The 25,990-nt window shown below is 42.6% G+C and overlaps 1 protein-coding gene across 2 annotated transcripts in view; it reads left to right on the top strand.

Annotated features, from left to right (window-relative positions):
• The window catches only part of TG (thyroglobulin), a 191,930-nt gene that overhangs the window by 98,239 nt on the left and 67,701 nt on the right, over positions 1-25,990 (top strand). For both annotated transcript variants that reach the window (XM_075920103.2, XM_075920102.2), the window contains 6 exons: positions 4,650-4,784; positions 6,395-6,559; positions 7,676-7,898; positions 12,022-12,115; positions 20,755-20,914; positions 24,686-24,885. In XM_075920103.2, coding sequence (XP_075776218.2) covers positions 4,650-4,784; positions 6,395-6,559; positions 7,676-7,898; positions 12,022-12,115; positions 20,755-20,914; positions 24,686-24,885 — 977 coding nt within the window. The remainder of the gene's footprint in view (positions 1-4,649; positions 4,785-6,394; positions 6,560-7,675; positions 7,899-12,021; positions 12,116-20,754; positions 20,915-24,685; positions 24,886-25,990) is intronic.

Genomic DNA, 25,990 nt, shown 5'->3' with positions numbered 1-25,990 from the left:
ACTGTGAATTTAAAACACCCCAAAAGTTTGGGATTGCTTGCATTCAGGTATTCAGTTTTACCTAATTTAAAAGTAGAGGCCATTTGTGAAATTCAGAGTCAAGATAGTTTCTTTCAAACATAAGTTACGCATGTCACAACTGGGGATTTGCTTTATGCCAATTGCTAAGCGCATTTTTCTCTGGATTGGACTCTGTTTATTCCAGTAAGTGTGCCTCTACTTCCTTCCATCAAAGATGGGATTGTCCAAAGCTTTGGCTTATCTCTGCTCCTACTGAAGTCAATGGAGGTCATGATTTACTTCATTGGGAGCAGAGTAGGTCCAATACTGAGTGCTTTTGAAAATTCTACTCTAAATCTTGTATACCCTAACCATAAAACATCTGGAAGACAGAAGCCTTCTGTATGAGACATCTATAATTTTCCAATAAAAGTTACAGAGCTGGATGGGTTCAGACTACTATAATTATGCAGTGAAAGCAATTGCTAGGATGTGGTTAGGAAGAGTAGCATCTAGCCTATATAGAACACAGTAAATTCTCCCATCAGGTGCACTTTGTGCATTCAACAGAGCAGCACTTCTGTAAACTATTCAGAAAGTAATTTCCACATGAGCTAGGCTTAGCTCAGATTTGGGAACTGACTTAAAACCAGCCTTCTTTTGGGTCATATTGTAGAGTGGGTGGGAATGAACTGTGGACACAGGTGGTTTAGCTACCAAAAGGGACCTACTAATCGTCAGTCTACGCTATGTGATCAGCAGCACAAAGTTGAAATAGGTTAATTCCAGAGTTCACATAATATTTGTCACCGAAATAGTCATTTTGATTTTGCACGTATTTGTACTTCAACTCGATGGGTAGGGAGATAGTGAGAAGACAAAAATGGGTTGCAAAGCAGCTGCTGAATTCTCTGTATTTTAAAATGAAATAAAATGTTTGTCTCACTGTAATGCATGCTCACTCATGCGCGCACACACAGACACAGGTGGATAAAATCAAATACCCATTAACTTCTAATCCAGATAAGCAATTTGTATTCCTTGTTTTGCTTGGGGTATGTTTGCACAGGGACTAGACTCCTGCATCTGGCCTGTGCCAGCTGATCAGGGCTCGGGAAGGGCTGCTTCATTGTTGTCCAGATGTCTGGGCTCCAGCTAGAGTCCCGGCTGTAGGATCCTGACAGGTGAGAGGCTCCCAGAGCATGGGCCGCAGCCCAAGCCTAGATGTCTACATAGCAACAAAACAGCCCTGCCGCTCCGGAACCGTGAGCCTAAGTTGGCTGCCATGACCCAGCCATGGGTTTTTTGTTGCTGTGCAGACACACCCCAAGAGAGAGATAAACTATGCTACTTATTAATAACTGTGTCACTTCACATTGCAGAGAATGTATTATCTCTGCGTCTGAAGGCACCTTACAAATGTTAAACAAATAAACCTGGCGCAGTGGCTGCACTGAGTAGCTAAAAGTAGCTCCATTCACTTGAATAAAGTTGCTCTGGGTTTACTCCTCCAAGAGTAGAATTTGGCCCAGTCAGAACTATTGTGCATATTTTATAAATGGGCAAACTGAGGTGCACAACGGATATATGACTTGCCTGAGGTCACAGGGCAAGTCAGTGGACATTATGGAAATATAATTATCCTTGCAAAAATAGCTCAGCAGTGCACAGCAGACATGTTGACTTACAGTGGAATCCAGACAAAGCTGTCTTTTTTTAGAACAAAATTAGTAATTTGAAGCTTTGTGTCTGAAGCTAGACAGACCACCAGTTCCATGCCATCCATACTGGATTATTGATATATTGGGCTCTGCAAAGTTGAAGGTAATGATTATGTAAAAATATGCAGCTTAAGTCACATTGCTAAAAAGCTTCTTTTGTATACAATAATAAAAATAGAATTTTTGAAAAATTATGCAAGTGGGAATTGGAAAAGGAAGTCACCAAAATTTAACAACAAAAAAAATACATTGATTTTTAACTGTGTGAGTAAATAGCTATTTTAGAACAGATTATCAAGGGAAATGGGAAATTTTGCATCACTTGGACATTTTAAATAAAGACTGAATATTTTACACACAAAAAATGCTCTAGTTAAGCCACTGACTATTGGGCTAGATGTAGCAATCACTGGAGTAAATTCTTTAATCTGTCTCATATAAGGGTCAGAGTAGATGCTCATAAGGTTCCATATTTAAAAACTTATAAGTTTTTAAACTTACAAGTGAAGTTTTAGGTACCATAAAGATAAGATGTATCTTATAATTCATAGCATTGGGCCCCTGAGCATTTTGCCAGGGCAATACTTGGTGCTTCGAGCAAAGCTGAAAACCAAAATATAGTCTATCTGGTATACAATGCATGGACAATGATGGCTATGCTAATTTAGTAATGTAAAATTCTAATTCTAACAATGGCTATGCTAATTTGGTAATGTGAAATAATTCTCTATTCTTTCTTAAATATCATTACAGTATCAAATTAACTGATTAGTTATTCTAGTTAGAGACAACTAGACAATCAACCTCCATCATCATGGGCACAGATGCCCTGTAGTGTAAGAAAAGCAACATGGTCCCAAAGTGTGTGGGAGCTAGATTAGCAGAACAGATGGTGGGGGATGTGTAGAACAGACACAAACAGGCTGAAGGAGGGCTAGATGGACTCATCGCTACATGAATCCACTGGATATTACTCCCTGGAAAGTGGAAGCGGAGGAACTACAGAAGCTTCTGCAGCCTCAAGGCTGAAATGACTGGCACGGCACCGCTTTGCAGCAGCTCCTCAACTTGTGGGGTGCAATTCTGTGTCTGGCCTTCCCACAGAATCCCCATAGGATAGCCTGCCATATGGGCTTCAAACTTAGCACAGGATTGATCCTTAATAACAAGGGACTTTTAGCAGAGCATATTTTGTTTTAATAATCCAGTTTAATAAATCACATATTATTCTGAATTCACAAACTGCGCCTTCCCCTCTTGGGTTGTTTATGTAGTTCAGAGGGCAGTGTCAAAGTGAAAAAATGAGCTGCAATATTTCTCCTGTGTTACTCATACTATCCTATATTGGGCAGGATAAAAGCATTTCTAAAAATCTAATTTATTCATCACCATGTAGACCTATAGTTCTTGTAATTCCATTTTGAGCAGTGGAACAAGACCAGTCTGTCATCAGTTTCACTTCCAGGTTCTCATGAACCAGCAAGGTGTTTCACTGCTAGTGTTTGCAATGCCAGAGAGTCCCAGGGCAGGATTACCCAATAGGCAGACTAGCTATGTGCTTCGGGCACCAGCAAAGCAGGGGCACCAAAAAAAAAAGAGAGAGAGAGATTTTGTGGTATAGTATTGTTTTTATTTTGAATTACATATGGGGAGGCACCATAATCTTTTCAGTGCTTAGGGCTTCTAAAGGTCTTAATCCGGCTCTGCCAGATACAGACTATGTCTCAGCCCTGTTTATGTGAACCACCAAGCCTTCAGCTACATGGTGCTTTGGAGAATGGAGGAACCTGCTCTCCAACTCAGAAAAGGGTCTTTTCCAGTGATGGGGTCAGGAGAACACTGGCGATCTTCAGAGACTGGCTGTCTTTAAACGGGTGAAATCCAATATTTATAAATGCGTATGGCTGTAAAATTTCATCTTGCTAGGTAGCTGAACGCAAACAGCAGCCATTGCTGTTCGCCAGCAGTTGTCACAAGGCACTCTGAACAGAGTTCCTTTATACTACAGTTACATGGAAAAGGCTGTCCCCAGCTTGCAGGCCCCTCAGCTTTATAACAGGCTGACATGGTTTTTTTTTAAAAAAAGTAATTAAAGGCCCATCTGGCCTATAATTTTTTTTCAGCTACTGCTCATCAGACTCAAAAGGATTGAGCCAATTGCATAAGATAAAAGAATTTTGAATGTATGTGGTGTTTTTCTTTGAAAACTTTTGTGGAAACCACTAGGGCTATTTAAAAACAAAACAAAACACAGCAACAAAAGGTGCCTAAAAATTCAGTCCTAATTCCATATTTAGTTGTGGTTTCATGCAGGAATTCTTGGTGGAAATCCTATGGCTTGTGTTACACAGAAGGTCAGGCTAGAGGATCAAAATAGTTCCTTTGGACTTAAAATCTAAGAATCCACAAACTTTAATGAGAATTAGGGTAGATGCTATATGTGAACAAGCTTTAGATGAGTCAAGGGGTAAAAATGTCAAAAGCTCCTAAATGGCTTGAGAATGCAAGTCCCATATTTAAATGTTGCTGAAGGTATGAAGGTGTTTATGAAGGCACAAAGATGCCTAACAATGCAGTTAGACACTCGGGGGAAGAGGGTATAAAAGCTCTTAAGTTAGTTATATGCCCAACTCCCTTCACTTTCCATGACAGATGCCTCTCCTGCATAGGTGCTTTTGTAAATCCCACTAGGTGCTTATTTGTATTGTTATGTGTCTAACTACCTTCAGAAGTCTGGCCCTCCATTACTTTTGAAAATAGAATTTGGTCTCTCCAGGCACTTAAGTTTACCAGCACTTTTTGGTGAGCCCAAAGGTAAATCAAGGTCTGCTGATGCCTCATACCACTTTTCCTCCTGGACTAGCTAGTCCCTCTGAAGATTGTGCTGGTGTGCTTGCTATGTTTGTTTTTGTGCTTTTTGTCTCATAGTGCCTTTGGACACCTGGTTGGTCTTGGGTGCCTCCTCAGTACTCATTGATCCATCCCTCTTCATCTTCAGCATTGCTCAAGTCAGCAGAGAGATTGCTGATGGCTTCTCTGTGGCTAGAGAGTTTTGTCTCTCAGGTGAGGAGATGATTTGCTTATATTGAAGGTGGCTGTTCCCTTTGGCTTTGTAAAACAGGGTGGGCTGACTTATGACCATGAAGCATGTTGATGAGAGCAACTGATTTTTAAAAATAATTCTAACCTAGCATATCTTGAATTGGGAACAAGGACCTGAATGAAAGCGGGAATTAAAGCCCTAATAAAAAGCCATCTGGCATACTTTTCAGCTGCTTTTGGATCACTTTGGCACCTCACATATCCAGAGACCTTGTAGCGCCTACTAGCAACCACCTACTAGCAAATAGCGATGAAAATGTTTGAGGCACTGATGGGATTAATTTATAAGGAGTAATTAAAATACAACTATGTTAGCTAGGCTACAAATGATTGAGACAGATGTGACAACTGCTTGTGTAATTACCAGCAGGTGAAATGGAACCTGGGCCCTCTGGAGCTTAGTGTAGGAGCCTCTACAGCTTGAGCTATAAAGCCAGCTGGCACTCAACTTAAGCTGTAGAGCTCACTCATTCGTATCTATTGCAATAAGTGGTTTAAGTGCCACTACATGAGGCAGTGAATCACACCCACTAGTATGTGGGTTACACTTGCAACTATTTGAAGGCTCCAGGAACTGTTCAGAATGGCACAAAGTGGGGCAGGGTATAATTAGGAGTAATGGGTTGACATTTAGCAAAGATACGTTTGACCTGAGCCTGAGTATCGGGGACAAAACTCCCAAATGGGAAGGACTAGCCAACAATATAGCAAAGCTTCCTCTTTCTAATTTCCTATGTTCAATAAACCTCTATTCCCAGCAAGTCCTAGAATAGGGGCTAATATGAGAAGAGGAAGCTGGCTGTAGAATGCTAGTCCCATATAGCATTCTGAGCTTGCTATAGAATTGTCTTTCTTTGCAATGTCATCCCTCCTGTTGTGCAGCTGGAGATGTAATATCCTGCCCGGGGAGAGGTACAGTTGCTAGCTCTGATTGAATGAATGTACTAAAAATTGCAGTGTGGCTGCAGCACTGTGGGTGGTGGCTTGGGCTAGCTGCCTGCAGACAGTCCCATTTGAATTCTTAAGTACACAGCTCCACTGCCATTTTTACTGTGTTAGTTCAATCCGAGCCATGGCATATCTGTCTCTGGAGCTGGGATTTATACCTCCTAGCTGCAGCGCAATGCTTGGCTTTTCCATTTCATTGTTTATTAAATGCTTTTAACCAGTGATTTCCAAAGGCAAAAAATGGTGGAAACTGGTTCAGCTCCATTTAAAAGTCTGAGGACAGGAAGAGCTTCATTCTCCTCTGTGCCTTTGAAAAACTCTTAAATTGTGTAGGTTTGATATTTTTAGGGTAATTTTATGTCCCTTTTTTAAGCCCCATGCCAACCATTCCAACTTTTTTTTTTTTTTTTCAAAAATGAGTATTTGGCCCATTTGATTTTACTGACATCAGCTGGCAAGTGCAAACGGGACAAATGTTGAGGGGAGAACTCAGGCTAGCCCCATGTTGTGTCCCCTTTCCTTTAGAGAAATATGGTCACCCTAGATATTTTGAAAACATATGGCCTCTACTCTCTCTTTTTTTTTCCTTCCTTCCTTTTTCTCTCTCCCCTGCTTCCCCCCAGCCTGTTCAAAGAGCCAAACCTGCACAGTGATTACCCTTGAAATCCAGCCATCAGCGATACGATGCCTTTTCTACCCTGATACACAGATATGCACACATGGCCTGCAAGGCCGCAGCTGCCGAGTTTTACTCAAGGAGCCAGCAACTTACATCTATTTGAGGCAAGGTAAGTGCAAGGCAGTACCAGACAGAAGCAGGCTCCTGTGTGGAAGCTTGTGGGCTGTTCTGAGAGAAAAGTAGCTGGTAGAAGCAAAGCACTCGATTGGCCACTGAGCTGTTTTTTATGGGGTGATCCCTGGTTGGGTGGGGTTGTTATGCTGCATCCAAAAAAGCATGTGCACACCTCCCTAAATATCTTTAGTAGCAAAGCCCAAAATCATTATCACTGTGATATTGTGTCATAACAGGGGGATGCAACAAGTTTGGTCTGCAAAAAAGACTTTGAAAGAGTGTAAATCTCTAATAATTGCGTACAATTTTCATCAGTATCAAAGCGGCTTCCAAGCCTATGTTCCATTAACATTTCAGGAGACTGGTTCCATAAGGTCTAGATTTTAAAATAGGGGTGGGCAATAATTTTTGCAGAAGGGCCACTTCACCATTTTAGGTAGTGGTCACGGGCCAGGTCTGCCCCAGAAAAGGTGTGGCCTTGGGAAGAAGGGGTGGTTTCTCCCAGGCTCTGTGCCCCTGGCAGGGAGAGGAGACTTCCTTCTCTCATCCCCAGGCTCCTCTGGAAAGGGAGGATGTGAAGTCTCTTGCCTGTTTGCCCCCACTCTGCTGGGTGTGCATGATGCCTCAAGGGAATTACCAGCCATTTTCAACAGCTGTCCATTTCCTGCAGGCACAGCACACTGCTGGTGGGGGAGTAGACTTTGCGCATTCCCTCCTGCCTCCAGGCCAATTGGGGCTTGAGGGAGCGCATGGAGACTCTCACTCTCACCTCTGCCCTGCCAGGGGCACGTAGCACCTAGAGGGAGCTGCCAGCCATTTTGAACGTGCTCCCCTAGCAGGGGGAGGAGACTTTGCACATTCCCCTGTCCCCAGTGTTGATTGGACGGGGGAAAGGCAGGGAGGCCAAGGGCTGAATCAAACCACAGATCCTGTCTTGCCCACCCCTATTTTAAAAGTTGTTTGGGCAATGCTGAGCTTAGCAACTCTTAACTGACTTAGGAAGCTAAATTTCATTTTTTTAAAAGACATAGGCTCCTGCATGCTTTTGAAAATGAGATTTAAGCTAACAAGGAAAACCATTTCTTTCTTATTTTTTACCCTGTCCAAACAGATTCATTCTCTCCCATCTCTGAACCTGATTTAACTTCATCCGTGTACATTCCATCCCATGGAGTTTTGCTCGGCAAGTCTCAAGTAATCCGGGTTGGTTCTGAGTGGAGAAATGTTAGTCAGTTTTTTGGGATTCCATATGCAGTACCTCCGGAAGCAGAGAACCGGTTTCATCCTCCAGAGCCCTTCACCTGGGTGCAATCCTGGAATGCTACTACAGTTCGGTGAGAAGGCGTGTTGCTGAATGATCTGTTGATGTCTTTGTCAGTGAGGACCTAACTTATTCAGGCACTCAGATACCATAACGATGAACATGGTATAGATGACTAGAAATGTTGATAAAATATTACATTTAAGTGCTAGCAGAAAAAACAATTTACACTACACACTTCCCAAAAGTGGTATTTAATTCTACACCATATGGTGTATTATAAATAATACTCAGTTAGTGCTCCTTTCATTTTATTTCATATTTTTTTGTCTCCATCTCTCATACTTCAATGTTGGTGAGATCTGGAGAAGGTTGCTGCACTTTGCGGAGGCTGATTTTTAACTCATTGAATCCAACAGATATGTTCTTGCTCAAATAGAAGTTATGAGCTAGATGCAAGAATTACCGGGTGAAATTCTCTCATCTGTGCTATGCTCTCACTATCCAATTAAAGGATTGCAAGATCCCTCCTATCTTTAAACATTTATGGAAAAACAAATATTGATTGAAATGATAGGAGTAAAATGCAAGATAATCAAAATTACTTATAGTTCACAGCCTGATATTCAGTTAGGCTGTGTCCAGACTCAGGGGTTTTTTCGAAAAAACTTCCCCTGCGTCCAGACTCAAGCCGCGTTCTTTCGAAATTAATTCGAAAGAACGCGGCTTTTCTTTCGATGGCGGTAAACCTCAATTTACGAGGAAGAACGCCTTCTTTTGAAAGTTCCTCTTTCGAAAGAAGGCATTCTTCAATGTAAATAGGGCTTCTTCGAAAGAGAGCATCCAGACTCACTGGATGCTTTCTTTCGAAAAAGCAAGCCGCTTTTTCGAAATTTCTGCATGCAATCTAGACGCTCTCTTTCGAAAGAGGCTCTTTCGAAAGATGCTTTCGAAAGAGCCTCTTTCGAAAGAAGCCTGCAGTCTAGACATAGCCTTAGAGGAGGGCTTGGTGGGCACTGGGCATGTTACCTTGCAGGATTTCAGTCAGGTTTTTTTTGTATGAAGCCAGTTATCATTAATTTGTCCAGAATAATCAAATATAAATGTATTCATGAAAAACAAGAGATTCTAAGCCTTACATCTGGAACCTTTAAATGTTAAATGTGATCAATTAGTTTTAAAAAATGCAGCAACAACAAAAATGTCATGAAAGTAGATAAATATTTATTTAAACTATTAAAGGGTTCCCGTTGCAAAGCATCTGCTCCATAAAATAGAAAAACTCTGTACAAAATACGTAAAATCAACCAATCTGAGCCATGTCGCACCAACACACAAGAAGCTGGCACAATGTCATGAAAGGAAATGAAAAGATGAAGGATAGGTCCATCAATGGCAATTAACCAGGATAGTCAGCGATGAGGTCCCTAGCCTCCATTTGCCAGGAGCTAGGAATGGGCAACTGGAAATGAATCGCTTGATGATTGCTTATTCTGTTCATGCCTTTTGAAGCACCTGGCATTGGCCACTGTTCAAAGACAGGATACTGGCTATGTGGCCCATTGATCTTACCCAGTGTGGCCATTCTTATGAGATGACTACAAGACACACACCTTCACGTAAGCAAAAGTAATCAATTCCCAACTGGTACAGAGAGTAGTTGATGAAGAAATACAAAGGAGGAAGCCTGTCCCAGGGACGTTAGAGGCCAAAAATATTACTGAGTTTAAAAATAAATTAGATAAGTTAATCAACAGCTATTAGTCCCAATGGTCAGGAAGCAGCCTTTTAATGTGGTGCCCCTTACTTTCTGACTGTCAGAAGTTGGGACTGCATGACAGGAGTTGATTACGAATTGCCTATTCATTCCCCCTGAAGCACCTGGCATAGACCAGTGTCAGAAGACAAGATAGTGGGCTAGATGACATTGGTCTGACACAGTATAGCCATTCTTCTGTTCTTATGTGAAAAGGCCATGAACAGACCCAGTGAAGGGCCCCAGCAGACCTTCTCTTGGAGAGGGTCCAAGAATTAAATACCAGTGACCAAGATCCAGGATGACTAAGGCTAGTAATCAAGAGAAAACCTGTCCCAGGTCAGTACTTTGTGTTTATTTATCAAGGCCTTTTTAACACCAGAAGTGAACGCAACTAGAGACTCTGTCTCGGGTGGTTGAAAACACTTAGCCTTTGGTGGTCTTGCGCTGCAGCATGCACCTGAGCCATGTGGGTGTCAGCAGCATAACCACATTAGCCACATAGCTTGACATATGCTTGAGGGATCTGATGAGATGCAGTTTGTTTATTCAGGTGCATGGTGGTGTTGTACAGCGGATATACACATGATGTTGCAGTAACACATACAGCATCAGTCTTTGGAGACTGCATCCAAATGCTATGTATGGTCATCAGCTGGATATCTTTGGTAAGGGCTATCTGCCTCTTCTGCCTCCATCTGAAAATCACCTCTTACCTCCGTGCAAAGCATTTGGCTGTGATTTTTCGAAGCTGTTTAGGAATTGTGGGTGCCTTGTTCCCATTAATTTTAATAGGAACTGGCTGTCCAGATCCCTTAAGTAACTTTGAAAATATCAGTCTTTATCTTTTGTTGCTTATGATTAGAAGCACTGTTTGTAATTGTAAGCTTAGATACAAGCAGTGCCTTGGAGAGAATCACGTGGACCTTAAACAGCAAGTCTCCTGGTAACGAATGCAGATCATTCTAGTATTAAGGGCAGTGCATCATTATAGCACAATATTTTTTTGTCTTTGTAACAAAAAAATCAAATTAGCAGATCAACATTACTGTTATGAGAGACTGTTTCCTATATATGTATGTATGTATTATCAGGGCTGAACTGGGTCATACTTGGGACTGCTTGGTTACTGCAGCACCTGTGGTATCAATTCAGTAGGTGGCGCTATTTCGTCTGAGTCGGTACTGAACCTTTTCCCTTGCATGGTGTTAGGGGAGTGCTGGTGTTGGCAGAGCATTCTTTTTGATGAGATGTAGGCAGGAGGCTCTGATTACTTGTGATTATTAGTGAAAATCACTTTTTCACTAATATGTTGTGTCTTGACCACGTTCTTACCTGAGGAATGTGTATTTTGCCTATCCAGACGTTGCCCTCCAATTTCAATTCAATGTGCAACTTTGCTTTCTATTTTAAACTGTTGCATAGCACAGCTCCCTTATGCAAAAACAAAAGATGATACTATTGCTATAATCTGTTTGAACCACCCTGAAGAATTTAATAGAGAATTGTATCCCTGATCATTGATTTCTGTCAGACAATTTAAAAAAAAAATGAGATAATTTTATAGGTTTTTTTCAGGTACCGGTTGAACCTCTTTAGTCCGACACTCTGGTCTGGCAACATCCGTGATCTGGCATAATGTTAGTAAACAGGCTGTCCACCTACCAGGGGTGTGGCCAAGTTTCCTGTGGTCCCATAAAGTTTGTTTACAGCCAGCAGTCCTAGCTCTCTGTGCTGTTACTTAGCTCTACTTTACCAGTAGGCAGTGGAAGTGTTGGTAGTGCATCTAGACAATATTGACCTCCTATGGTCTGGCAAATTCTCTGATTCCATACCAGTCAGATACAAGGGTGCCAGACTAGAGAGGTTCAGCCCTGTGGGTTTTATCCTTATTAAATTTGGAAGCCTATTCCATAAAGGGTTAAATGGCACAGATGTGACTGAATTTCAGTAGGTGGCGCTTGTCTTCGTGCAAACTAGCCCACATGTGGTGACCTTTCAAAACGCTGCAGAAGAGGTTTGTTTGATTGCAGTTTTGGAGAGGGCTGACAGTACGCTCTCTATGATGGTGAAAGGATGGAGAGAAGTCCCTGCAGGTGTCTGGCAGATTGAGTTTCTGTTAAAAGAACTGTTTGAATGCTGCTCGGATTTTGTTTTATTTATTATATTTACAATGAATTGTTAGGGCAGCTATCACATTGGCTAGACATCCTTTTTGTTGTTTTAAATCTCAGTAAATAAATATATGCTTTATTTGCCTTCCAGAGAGGATGTTGGATGAATGCTAAGTATGTATTTGAGATCCACAGCTATAAAGGTGCTACAGTGTGTTTAAAAAAAACACAAACTTTTTGAACTTGAGCTCAAAGTAAAATGACTGCAATGATGCAAAAGTAATGCTGGATTTGTCAGCCACAGTTAATACAGCCTGTATCTTTAGGGCTAATTGTTGGCAACCTGGAGATGGACTGCTCCAATCTTCTCCTGTCGATGAAGACTGCCTGTACTTAAATGTGTTTGTGCCTGCCAGCATGGTAAGTATTCAAGTACTAGAACATGGTATAGCAAAATGTTGTTGCCACACTGTCTGAAGTGGCTCCTAAATGAGAAGATCAGCTTAAAGGCAGACTTAAAAAGCAGGGCACCAACCCCAAACTGCCTGTGAGCTCTATTATTAGATTCCACCACTCAAGTAACAAAGGTAAAAGTCCTCAGCCACCATTACAGCCTTAGTGTGGAATCATAGACCTCCCCTTGGGCATTCTGATCTGTCTTGCTACACAGATAAGCTTGACTCTGAGAGACGTGGCCACACTACATCATAGATCACAAAATATTCAGGTCACTTCAAGTCCCAAACACCTGACACATACGCTAGGTCAATTTATGCATTAGTTGACACTCCAAGGACAACACTCCTAGCCAGTCCTGTAATAAACTAAAAGAAATAAGATTTACTTACAAGATTACAACAGATAAACACACAAAGGAGTTGCCAGCTCTATATGTCTGTTAGGGCTAACCCTCATTAGGCCTGGGAATCTCCTGCTAATGTTTAAGAATCTTTGTCTCTTACAATCCAAACAGCGTAAAATAACTACAGGCAGTCCCCGGGTTACGTACAGGATAGGGCCTGTAGGTTTGTTCTTAAGTTGAATTTGTATGTAAGTCGGAACTGGTACATATTGTAGGGGAAACTCTAGCCAAACATTTCTCCAGAGCTCAGTTTTATTCTCCCACACCTCACTTCCCTCAGTTCTTTATTCTCAAGCTGAGGTGTCTGCTGACAAAAGCCGCTCCACGTCTCCCTGGTCTGCTGGGAGGAAGCAGCTAGTGCGGGGTTGCCTCACCCCGTTTGTAAGTAGGGATCCGATGTAAGTCGGATCCATGTAACCTGGGGACTGCCTGTAATTCTTTCTGGTCATGAATTTTTATCACCATCTCTCTAGAGTCTAAGCTTATGGGAGCATTTCTGCATGTAATATCTTTGTGTCGGGGGGGTGGACAGAGGGAGGGCAGCAGCTGACCATCTTTGCTCCACAATGACCCATTTGGATTCATTCTGATGGGCAGGAGGTAACACCTGTAGGAATCCAGAATTTTTCATTAGATGAATGTTTTTTATCCTGTTTAGTTAGTTTCAAAACAAACCTTTTATAGTTGTAGACCAAACCCTTAAGCATTACCTTATAGTATGGATACAGGGATTTATAAATTGTATTAATACATCCAAACATCTTGCAAATATTCCACAAAGTTTAAACACATTGTTATAAGATGAATATTTATTATAACTGTACTAACTCAGAGGTAAACCAGATTGGTTCTCAGCTATGCATTATCAGTATACAGTGAGGCTTAGGGGTCTTGGCACCTGGTCCGCCAGCCTCACAGTGGAATTATTTGAAAACATTTTAACCATGACAAGAAGTGTTTAAAATGGTATCCACAGTACCCTAGATGTAAGAGCTGGAGAAGCCTTAGCAATGGTGAGTCTCCTAGCCCAGTTTCCTGCCAACTCAGGGCTCTTCCTTGCAGCATAGTAGTTTGTGCTTGGACTAAGCTTTGTCTCAGTATGTCTGCAACACAGGAAATGCAAATGTGCAGAGAGGAGATGCAGATAGGGCTAGCATGTACTACACAGGCTCTGATACAGCTGTCACAGGGCAGGGCAGTTGCATCTGTATTTCCCCATGTTGGTCCACTAACCTCCCAGCATCTCTTTTGGGCAGAGATCCACATCTCTCCCCCGCTGTACTGGGGGTTTTCCAGTCTGCACAGTTCCCTCTCTACACTGTGATATACCTGGCGAGCCAGTCTTCCTCTGCAAGCCAGCATCTACACTTGGCGCTCTCTTCAGAGGCCACAGTGCAATTGCCAGAAGTTAGAAGTTACTGCACAGCCCTTTCTAAGCAAGCATGTTTGCTCTTAAAGTTAAAAGCATTAGAGAACATACATTTTAAAGGCAATAAAAGAACCAGTGTGCCTGCTAAAATACTTTCCAGACGTCATGCCAACTCCACCCTTGGGCTCTGGCAGGTGGTGATCTTTCCAACCTTCCCTAAGGATTTGGGGCCCTCTTGGACAGCAGATCCTGTCCATTTGCTAGATTAGTAAACAGGCTCCGAGTCAGCTTAAACTCAGACTACAGTATTTATCCAAAAGTCCTTTCTTTGTCTATTGGTATCTGGAGAATCCAGTATGACACACCACATAGGAGCCTCTCCAAGCGGTGACACTTGTTTGGAGGTGTTACATTTTGATTAAGGCAATTTGCATAATCACTTTCCCCAGGTGGGTAGATTTTTTGGGGGGGGGGGCGGGGGGGATTGGGTTTGGGTTTTTTGTTTTTAATTCTGGGAGGGCTGCAGTCACCCTCCCTCATTGAATTACAAACAATCCTTGATCCACAGTGATACATCAACTTAATGCAGTAAGCTCTCCTAAAATTATTGCAAGACGTTGTATTTTTCACAATTGCTGTATGGCAGGCATGTCCAAAGTCCGGCCCGCGGGCCAATTGCGGCCCGTGTTCTGGTTTAATACGGCCCCACAGGTAATTTGGCAATATCTATCTTTTATGGCCCCCAACGAATCCATATGTATTGAGATGAATACATTGTAAAATCTCAGTTAATGTCAGTTGGTCTAAATCAGTTATAAATATATTTGGACACAACATGTATAGTTGGTGTTATGTTCCTGTTCATATTTTTTGAACTTAAAAGTTGACTGACAACCTTTATTACCAATAATATGTAATGTACTTTACAATGTTCCTGACATATATTTCAGCTTCCTGGATTTTTTTTTCATCTGGCCTTCAGATATGAAAGGCAGAGTGATTTAACGCCTGTTTAGATTTGTCACCCATGTGACGAAATGAAAAGTATGCCGTTTGCAATAAACTTTGCATAAAATAGTTAATTTGCATTTAATTTTAATGGTTCAAAGAATGTCAGGTAAAATGGTCGGCCCTCACGCATGTTCACTTCATCAAATCTGGCCCTCTTTGAAAAAAGTTTGGACACCCCTGCTGTATGGGAATAGCTACCTTGGCATGGTTCTTTAGTGTAGATGCAGCGAGTACCAGCAGGCCGAGGCTTTCTGCCAGTGTAGTAGCACCATCTCTCTGAACAGCATTAGTGATGCCAACAACAGATGCCCTCTTTTGTGTGTCTGTACTTGGGGTTTTGCTGGCACAGCTCTGACAGTGAGGTGAGGATTTTCATGTTGCAGGGTAGAGTGGACCAAAGACGGGGAAAGAAAAGGAGAGAGAAAAGAGAAAGGGAAGGAAAGAAACTGAGGATAGAAATAGAAGTGTCTCTAAAAAAGAGACTGTGTCTCGGGGATGATGCTGAAAGGAACACAACTAGTAATGATGATGATGGTAATAGGTTAGTGACTATATACAGGCCATAATCTGCTCTTGATCTTTGTTCAACCCTCCCACCGATGTCAGTGGAAGGTCTGGTCTGGATTGAGAGTAGCCAGCAGTGCTAAATTTATTCCCTGGATCACAAAAGTGTTCCTCTCTGAAAATGGATGTGATGCCCCCGCACTAATAGAAACTGTCAGCTGAAAATGTTAAGTTCCTCTATTAAAAAAATTAAAGAGAAACTTTCCTACTGGCGTGGGTATTGTAGCAGAGCTTTTAACAAGAGATTAAACTGAGACGAGAGGGCATAGGGTACTGGTGTAGAACATGCCTAGTGTACAAGCCAGAATTATTTGGGCTGCTTAAGTGCAACTTCATGAGTCTTTTAGAAGCAGCCAACTGTCTGTTTTCTTGCTGCAACACCTGATTGTTATCTACTTTCTATGCATAGTCATTGCTTAGTGAAAACCTTGGGTCATCATCTCAGGACGCTTGCCAGCTCCCTTTCGCGGCCGCTTTCAGAAGAGCAGAGGTGAATTTGAAAACATTGGGCTTACAACAAACCTAGCTATCCAAATGGGAATTTGTTTCTGAAGAATCTCTGGGCTCTAATACTCCTCTCACTCATATGGGTGCAAATAGGCAGTAGCTTCATTGAGGTCAATGGAGTGTCGTGTGGGCCCCCGAATGGCATTTTCCTGTTTCTTATTGTTGTTTTTTACCCACGTGCAAAGAGCAATAGCAGATAGTTTTAGTCTTGATAAAGTTAAAACAGAAATAACAGACCTGATGTCCCCTGGAGAGAGACGACCGCCTGGTGATTTGCTCAGTAGCATTCTGCATCTGAAGTGAAACACAAAATGGGAGTTTCCTCCTGTGGCTTGGAAGGGACTCTAACATACAAAGCTTCAGTACCCAGCAAGCAGAATACAGTTACATACATCAGGTAAACTTCCACCTACAGCTGGCTTGTCCGAGCTCCTTTTCCCACCAGGAGCCATCCTTGCTTGTCACACCAGCAAAGCCGGGCTGGGTTTTGGTTTGAGCTGCATGATGCTGCTCATGCAGAGAGATGGTACCACTGCTGGGCTAAACAAAGAGTTGAAAACTGGGTTAATGTTGGCGGTGGACCCTCTGTAGAAGAGTCTTCCTCACCTGCCCATCCTCACTGTGCCGTCAGTGTGGTGCACACCTCCTAATGCTGTCCTCTAATGAGGTATTACACATCCGGGAACTTAATTGATTCTCTCTGGATTCAAATGCTCCTGCAGAGTCTTTTTTGAAATGCCTCTCAGTGGAGTGGAGAGGACAATTAAACACATTTCTGAACCCCAGAAAGCCTGTCAGAAAGGAATTTGATTTTCCTTGTCCCACAAAAGACAAAGGAGTCAAGGCTCTGCCCTAGCACGATGGCTAGAGCCTTGTTGAGGAAAGCCAGGGATTGGCTGTGGTCCTTACAGTGTTATACTGCTGCCCATCTCTTCAGAATGGAAGCTGTAGCTACAGGGTTTAGCTCTGTGTTCGCATCCTAAAGTCCCTGAAATTCGGCTTTACTCCTGGCTTTTGGGCCAGGCCCAGTCTATCCTGACCTGAGTTCATATCTGGATACAGATGTGTGACCAGACTTCATGAGCAGAGAGCCCTGGGATTGGCACTGGCCCCAAAGGACCCACTGGGTGTAATAATATGGACAGTCTCAACTCATTCTCCTTATTTCTTTGATGAGGGTTAGGCTTCATTTTGGGCCCAATCCTGCCAGGCATAAATCTGCTCCTGTGAATCATTGCTCATTCTAACTCTCTGGATCAGGCCCATGGGGACTGTCAGCTGATGTTTAGTGGCTAGAAAGCACATAGCCAACTAGTGGGGACCCCAGCTGATGCTTAGAAAAGAGGAGACTAAGGGGGGATATGATAGAGGTCTATAAAATCATGACTGGTATGGAAAAAGTGAATGAGGAAAAGTTAGTTACTTATTCCCACAATATAAGAACAAGGAGTCACCACATGAAATTAATAGGCAGCAGGTTTAAAACAAACAAAAGGAAGTTTTTCTTCACACAGCGCACAGTTAACCTGTGGAACTCCTTGCCAGAGGTGTGGTGAAGGCTTGAACTTTAACAGGGTTCAAAAAAGAGCTAGACAGATTCACGGAGGGTAGGTCCATCAATGGCTATTAGCCAGGATGGGAAGGAATGGTGTCCCTAGCATCTGTTTCTCTGGAAGTGGGAGACGGGAGGGATCAAGTGAAGATTACGTATTGTGTTTCCTTCCCCTGGGGCATCTGGCATTGGCCACTGTCGGCAGACGGGATACTGGGCTAGATGGACCTTTGGTCTGACCCAGCATGGCTGTTCTTATGATGCCTATGCATGTGTGCCCTGCATATTTGCACAAGGGCAAACCCTTTGAGTCCTTAGGCAGCAGCAGCAGCTCTGCTGAGTGAACCGAAAGGCACCTTTCCTGCTAGCTGAGCTAGTGGGAGCTGTGCTAGGCTTCCTTCAGCGGAACGTGTCTCTGTGTATTTTACTCCTGACAGTTTCACTGTCCATGCTTCATTCCTACATGCAAAACCAGGACTGATCAAACAACGTTGGTCAATTCTCACATGGCAGTCATGGCTGGTGCTCATGTTGTACATGTGAGGAACTTGCTGGCCAGTTTTTCCAACCAGCTGCAGTGTTTTCTGTGGGATTCTTCTGGGGTGCATCCAATAAGCCAGGTTCTGATCTCATTTACAGTGGAGCATCACCATTAACTTCAGATTTTCACCTAAGCTCCAAATTTGATGCAAACCAAAGGCCTTTAGAATCACAGGAAAGGGTTGGCTTCACTTTGTTTCAGACACTACATTCTCCCCGCTTTAATGTCTAGCTGCCACCTCTCCAGGGCCGGCTAGAGCCATTCCTGCACCCCGGCAGCGGGCGCACGATGCATGAGTGTCTCTGCCCCTGGGCGCATGGCTCATGCACAGCCCTGGCGCGCTGCGCACCTTACAGCTGCAATCTGGCCCGTGGCACCTGATGGTAGCTCTTAGGGGTGCCGCACGACCCCTATAGGGGCCCATAGGTTGGCACCCCTATAGGCTAGCCCCCCCACTTAATCTGGCCCTGCACCTATCCTAGCTACATTGGTTATTTGAATGTAGATGATAACTCGGGCACAAAAGTAAAGGCTATGATAAATCCCCTTTAAAAACTGATAGTCAATATAAGGTATACAATTAATTGGATATTAAATAAGAATTGTACATTGTGTATCATTTTTAATTTGAAAATATTGGAGCTTCCTGCTAAAGTGATTAACTCCAAACAGTGAAGGAGAGGTGATTAGTGAGTCAATATAAAAATCTGCTTTAGATGACAACACTAAGAATTGGTACCTCTGCGCTTGAAATCTGTGCTCATGGAGATCACTACCCACATTTTCCCATGTATTTCTCAAAAGGTTGGATTCACATACAAGACCAACCAGCTGGGGAAATTGCCACTTCCCTGTGCAAAATAGCCATGGGGAAAAGGAGTTGTTGTGTTTTGCAGAGAAAGTGTGGCGAGTGAGTGGCATTCTGGTTACCCTCAATATATGAGGGCTGAATTTTCTCAGTAACCTACTTCACATCTGCCTCTGCAGGGTCTGCTTTGCCATCATCTCTTCTCCTTCCCCCTAGTCATCACTAGGACATTAGCTAATGTTAACAAGCATAACATTACACAGAACTGATGAGTCTGCTGACCTGAGACTGTTGTTACATCTGTTTCTTAGGAATCTCTGCTGGACCCGCTATGACCAGCTGATGTGATGCTAAGTGAGGTTTGCCCCCATCATGTTTAACATGGTATTAGCTAAGATGACTCAGCAAAAAGGAGATTGTTCGATGAGATTTTCAAGTGAAGACAAACCCTCACAATTGTTTTGTCTTCTTCCTTTGTTCCTTCCCTCCTGTTCCTTGGCCAGTTACTGCGTGGTTGTCAGCTCTGACAGGGAAGTTGGGGGTGAGACAGTCTGAATTTGAAGAACCAGATGTAGAAGATTTAGAGAACGCAGCACTTTTCAGGACTTCTGGGTGAAGGCAGCACATTTCTTAGTCGAACTTGACACCACTTTGTTCATAATAACAAACATCTGATTTTCCACCAGACTGGGAAGAGTGTAACACATTTTCAATTAAAAAATCAAGATAATCTCTGAACCATTAGAGAAAGCCGAGAGGAGTTTTCTACTTGCTCCTGGCTCTGTTTTGCTGGTAACTGACACTCCCATGATAGCTTTCCTTCTGCATGGATGGCCTCACGTTGGCTGAAAACAGATGCACGGCAAACAGATGCAAGGTCTCTTTTGCCAGTGAAAATGGGATCATCGTGTTTAGTTAATTCCATCCAGAAAATGGCAGCAGCAAAGGCAAATGCCATTTAGTTTCAGGAAATTGAGAGTGTGATGAAAAAATTTGCAGATGATACAAAATTGGGAGGTATTGCCAAATAAAAAGGAGAACCGGTGTAACTGTTCTGTAGCAATAGCAAGTGCAATGGAGGCCCAGGAATAGCTGATACTGCTTTTAAACATTACCTTGCTGATGGGAGGGATTCTCTCCTTGGCATAGATAAATCAACTTCCCCCATAGTTAGTTTGATGGAAAGATTCTTCCATGACCTAGCACTGTCTTCATAGGGACTTGGGTCTTCTTAACTGTATTGCTCAGGGGTGTGAATTTTTCACATCCTTGAACAATAGAGTTATGCTGGGGTAATTTTAAATTGCAGACTTGCCCTCAAGAAAACTAATCTAAATTCATTGAAGGTGTGAATGTAAATACTGTTAAATACCTGTATGGACACACTCATTCAGAATTAAAGGGGTCTTAATCTGATTTAGCTTAATTCGCTTTTTGGAAGCTAATTAAGTTAAATTGAATTCAGGCCACTTAAATTCTGAATAAGAGCAGCCACCTAGAGATTTAACATGTACACTTTAATTTCACATCTTTAGTTAATTCAGATTAACTTTCCTGAGTGTCCCCATGTAGACAAGCCCTACAATTAGGAGGCTGGACTCAGGTAAGTAGCACATAATCCATTCCAGGAACTGGTAACCAGTCAACAAACTGAGTTTAAGTCTAGGTGGGTAGTTCTCCTCTCTTACTGTGTCACTGCCAGGCAGTTTTGAATTGCTTGGAATATTTCAGAAGAGAATAATCAAGTTCACACAATGACCTGATGAGACTCTGGCCATAGCAACATATCAGGTGCTGCGATATTCGGACAAACTTGTTGCATTAACTTGTCTGCAATCATTACAGGGCAGAAACTTGTCTGTGCTGCTGTTCTTCCACAATGGTGTGAGTGGTGAGGGTGAGAAAGGGAGGACAGTCATAGATGGATCCTACCTCGCTTCCGTCAGCAATGTCATCGTTGTAACTGCTGGTTACCGTGTCGGCGTTTTCGGTTTCCTTAGCACTGGTAAGTCTGTACACTCCCAGGAGTCCATGACATTCTGTTAAGTTTGTTGCCTAAGTGTGTTTTTGTTCTGCCTTTTCATAAGCCGGCACCTTTGAATAAGTGTTTTGGAAGACACATCCAAGGTAAGTCGGGAGAGTCATGCCAAAGCGACATGGTTAATGGTGTGAGCCAAAAGGGGGACAAAGCAATGATTCCAGTTTGAAAGAGGTGCTTGAGTTTTATTTGTAGATAATATCATGGATGTCTGTATATACAGTAGAACCTCAGAGTTACGGACAACTTGGGGAATGGAGGTTGTTCGTAACTGAGGCATTTGTAATGGTGAACAAAACACTATGGTTGTTCTTTCAAAAGTTTTCAGCTGAGCATTGACTTAATTCAGCTTTGAAACTTTACTATGCAGAGAAAGTTGCTGCTAAAATGCTATTTATATCCCCTGTCTTATACCATACCTGTCAGAATCCTTGCTGCAAGCCTTATAGAGTTTCCTGGATTTCTTCGTTGTACTGTCAGTCCTCAGCGTTGCTTTATTAATAATTTGTCCTCTTCACCTGGGGGACCTGAGTAGTGAACTAACCCTTTCCCTTGGTTTGGGCCACTGCATCTTGCCACACTGATACTTCTGATGATCCTGAGGTTGAGTTTTGCATGGCATGGGATATGGCAGCCTTTCCCTTGTAGGGGATTAAGTTTGTTTGGTGCTCATCTCCAGCAATTCCTGTTTTTAGTATAGCAACCAGAGAGCCAAGCACCGCAAACTCCTGGGGCATTTAGGTCGAGGTTGGCAAGGGCTGCCTGTGGAGAAAGTATCACTATTATTAGTTTTCTGAGAACTGAATGCTTATGAAACTGCAGTATTGGCTAGAGCCAGAGAGGGTGGGTAAGCCTTGTGCAAGCTTCCGTTACGCAGCGCTGCCCACACATCTGTCATTAACCTCCTTCAACCTCACTTGTGTCATCTGGGTCTTTTCCTGAGAGAAGCTTGCTAGCTGGGCTGAACTGTGCATGGTAGTGTTGCAGCGGGGTCAGATGTCCTTCTTGGCAGTAGGATGAACCCTTCAGTCCCATTTTTGCCCCTATTCCAGCTGGGGTTAGAATTAGAGCCTCCAGAGGTGAAAGAGGGGTAGTGAACAAACCCGCTGCCAAGAGACCAGTGAATAGCAGCATCTGTAGCATTCTTTGCAACTGCTTCAGCAGACCATAGAGACAGTGCCTGAGCCACATGTAGGTGTGTTGGCAGAGAGGATGTAGGAGCCTTTCCCTAGCCCCCTAGACACTAGCTCACACCAAACGGGGACTGTTATCGTCTCTGTGTTAGGGAGAGCTCAGAGATGTTTCCTCAGTGTACTCCTTGGGCATAAAAGGAGCAGGAGGATTTGGGGCTGAACTTCACAGCAGGCTAGGCAGACCTGGGAGCATCTCCTGCATAGTGAGGAACATGGGGCACTGTCCCAAGTGCAATCCCTCCAATCTCCTCTGGGGGCCATGTAGCTCCTCACTACCCTCCCTGCAGGCCAGGACCAAATTGGCAAATTTGGGTCCAGTCTGAGGGGAGAGTTTGCACATTCATTGCAGCTAGAGACGTTGCCACTCCTGTAGTCACCCTTTGCTTTTCGCTAGCATAATGCAGAGTCCCTAAGGAGCTTTGCTCGAATGTCTAGCAGCAGAAAAGTATAGCAAAGGGTCCCCAATTGCTTCTGATACCCATAAGAATGTCTGCCCAGCACATATACCAAACCCAAAGAGAAATTTCAGGGAGGTTTTCCTTTTTGAGTTCTTGTTGAGGGAAATCCTGGCCTCACTGAAATCAGTGGGAGGAGTTTTGCCATTAACTTGTATGAGGTCAGGCTTTCACCCCTGGATTCTAGTTAAATGAAGTGTGACTATTAAAATACCAGGTAAAGATCCCAACACCATGAACGAAGGTCCTGATTCTCCAAGCAAAGCCAACTTCTGGATCCTCGGATGATCGCTTCTTATAAATTGCAAACCAGGGACAGATAGGTTAAAGCTAGTTGTTTGCTTGCAAGGGAAAAAAGCTGCCTTTTCGATTGCTGGCTCTGCAGTTATTCCTGACTCCTTTATGTGGCAGAGCAGTTTTAGGGCTAAGTAGGTCATGGGTATATGCACATGGTGGTTGCTTTGAGTGTAGAGAACACACGGTTATGGGTTACACCTGCTTTTCTGTACATATTGAAAGGGTGCTGTTGTAGGTATGTCTGGGAAACAACTTTCCACATTTATGATGCAAACAACACCTGGGGTGGTTAGAACTGAACAAATCTGAAAAATCCGAATCATGTGTTATGTGATTTGATAAGGCTAGTGCTTACCTTTCAGTCCCATTGAGAGGGATTACTCTGATGCTTAAAGTTAAGCCCCTTTATAACTATTCTTAGGAATGGAGCCTTAGTAACTAAAGTCTCTGCTGGTGTTTGGCATAGCCATCTTTGTCCTGACACACACTTCTTTCCACTCTCGGGTGGTCCTTAGGAATGTATTCTTTGTGTCCAAATAGATTGTTCCTGTGATTTATATCCAGACCCATCACCAAAAGTAGTAAAAACCGTTCCTAGTGGAGATGAGTCTTCAGCCTAACTACAGGAAATGTTAGCGCATAAATCCTTTGCCTAACTGTGCAATGTACTTAATGAACCAGCCTGTCTGAGTCTTGCCAAGACAAAAGGAACAAGGCCTATTCCCTGGGCAATATTGTTTTTCCTTGCACTAGTGGCAAGGCCTGTCTCTGTGGGTAAAGAATTTACATTATTTCACTTCCTTAGGTGAGCTCCCGTGAGACACAGCCATATTTAAAATGAGTAAATTTAGGGTTGATTTGACAGCTCTGAATACTGATGATCTCCATCCATTGGACCGGTTATGTCAGAGAAAGCTTTCCCCATTGCTCTGCCATTTTCTCTCAACACAACAAGGCTATGGGCAAGAAATTCTAGTCTCCGTGCTCATGTAGTCCTTGCCATTCTTAGCAAAAGGGCCACCTGTTGAGCTGTAGACACCGTTAAGAACTATACTGAGAGCATTAAAATTCTCTTCTATTCTAATTCTTATATTTCATCTAAGCACCTCATTACACTATGCTGGTGGACAGCTATTACAAAGACATGAGCTTTCAGTCACTATTGGCCTGGGTTGGATGTGAACTTTTGATTATACAAATGAGAGATTCCTATTCCATTACTAATTTGTTCCCTGGAGTGTTTTTACATGTATCCTTATTTTAAAGATGTATTATTTTGGCCTTGGCAATGAAAGAAACAAATAGTTGGAACTAGGTTGCTATTCATGGCTGTTCTGTCTGTTTTTAAAGCTATTCTAGTTTTGAATAGCTTTGAAGACAGGTGCATAAATATAAATGGCCCATTTTGAATCAAAGTCATAGGCAATGAACAATTATTTTCATTTCCTTTGTGATGCTTAACAAGGAATTGCTTATTTCTGCTGTTTTTGCTATAAGGTCCAGTTTCTTAGCAGTTGGTGTCATTGGGAAATGAATGCCAAAATTGTCCTCGGATTCCCAGCATCCTTTATTGTTTTATTCACTCCTGCCCCTTGGATCTCTCATCCGCCTTCGTCCTTCCCTCCTCCCCTCCATTGGGTAGCTGAAAAATTGCTTCTCTATTGCAGCTTGCCTTAACTGAGCCTGTCAAATCCTAGACTCTTTGGAGCATGTGATTTCTTTGCGTCGTGTATAGGGCCAAGGATGTTTTCAGTGCTTGAAGTGTCTGCTTGTCTTCCTATTCCTTCTAACAGGTTCTAGCCTGGCACATGGAAACTGGGGCCTTCTAGATCAGGTGGCCGCTCTGAAATGGGTGCAGAAGAACATTGCTAGCTTTGGAGGAGATCCAAGTCAGATTTCAATCGCAGCTGATCGTGGTGGGGCAGACATTATCAGCATCCACCTGCTTGCAGGTGCAGCAGATTCAAATCTCTTCAAGAGGGCCTTGCTTATGGTGAGTCCTATTCTTCTGAATCTTAGTAGTGGATACCTATGAGGAAAAACTGTGAATGAATGTGAACAGAAGTAGAGTGTGTGCTTGCTGGTTTTATTTTATAAAAGCACTCGCGTCACAAAAATATATTCTTCTATAATGGCACCTAGCGGCCTCAGCTGAGATTGGGGTCCCCTTGTGCTAGGCATTTTACAAACACGAGGTAAGAGCCATTTAAGTGACTGATATAATCAAACTGACATTCTGATTCCTGTTACTGTGGTTTTTCATGGGTATATATGTAGAACCAGTTCATAATTTATAGAGTTTCCATTCTGCATATATCATTGCTATTCAGCACTTTTTAGACTACAGAGCTAGTTTGCCAAACATCCGGCCTCTTTGAAGGATCTCAGCTCCTCGAGGTATGTTGCCAGTCCCATGACAGATTCACATTTTAATTTTCTTTTTTTTTTAAAGTAATCTTCATTTTTTTTAAAGTAATCAGTCTTGGTGGCTGACAATAACTTTGACAGAGATTGCATATTGCAGTTTTATACAGCAAAAGAAGTGTCCCCGTTCATCTTAACATGAACTTAACTCTTTAAAACTATCATTGGTGATTTAAAGGTGCAATTGATTTGCATGTACAGTTTCTGCAATATTTCCATGAAAATATGGATAATTGAATTTGCAAATGGCTGCAAGAAAAAGGGCAGAAATAGCACTGGTCCTAAAACTGCACTGATACTTTTTCATTCATTTAGTGAGTTCAGCAGTGACTTGATTCCTACTTCTCCAAGTTCCCTCATATTGAGGAAAGTTACTTCTTTTAGTTCTGAAGTTCAACATCAATATTGTGTTCTCTCACTTTTTGGGGGGGAAATTTTGGCCAGAAAACGTGGTCCAGAAATGAGGACCCAAGAGACTAAGTTTCTACAAAGAGTTATTTCTGTGAAATGAATAAATCCCTTTAAGAATTTTAGCTTTCCCATATGGATCATTTTTGTCAGCCTTGTTATGGTCTTTATCACACATTGTATCCCACATTTTGATGTTGGCATATGAAGAGTGATGATATGATCAAAGCCTTGTATGTACTGAAAATTGCACCTGAGAAAGCACA

The sequence above is a fragment of the Pelodiscus sinensis genome, chromosome 2 (genome assembly GCF_052426305.1).
Source record: "Pelodiscus sinensis isolate ZL-2025 chromosome 2, ASM5242630v1, whole genome shotgun sequence".
NCBI classification, from domain to species: Eukaryota; Metazoa; Chordata; order Testudines; family Trionychidae; genus Pelodiscus; species Pelodiscus sinensis.
Note: the sequence above shows the minus strand (reverse complement) of the source record. Positions and strands in the feature narration are given on the sequence as shown.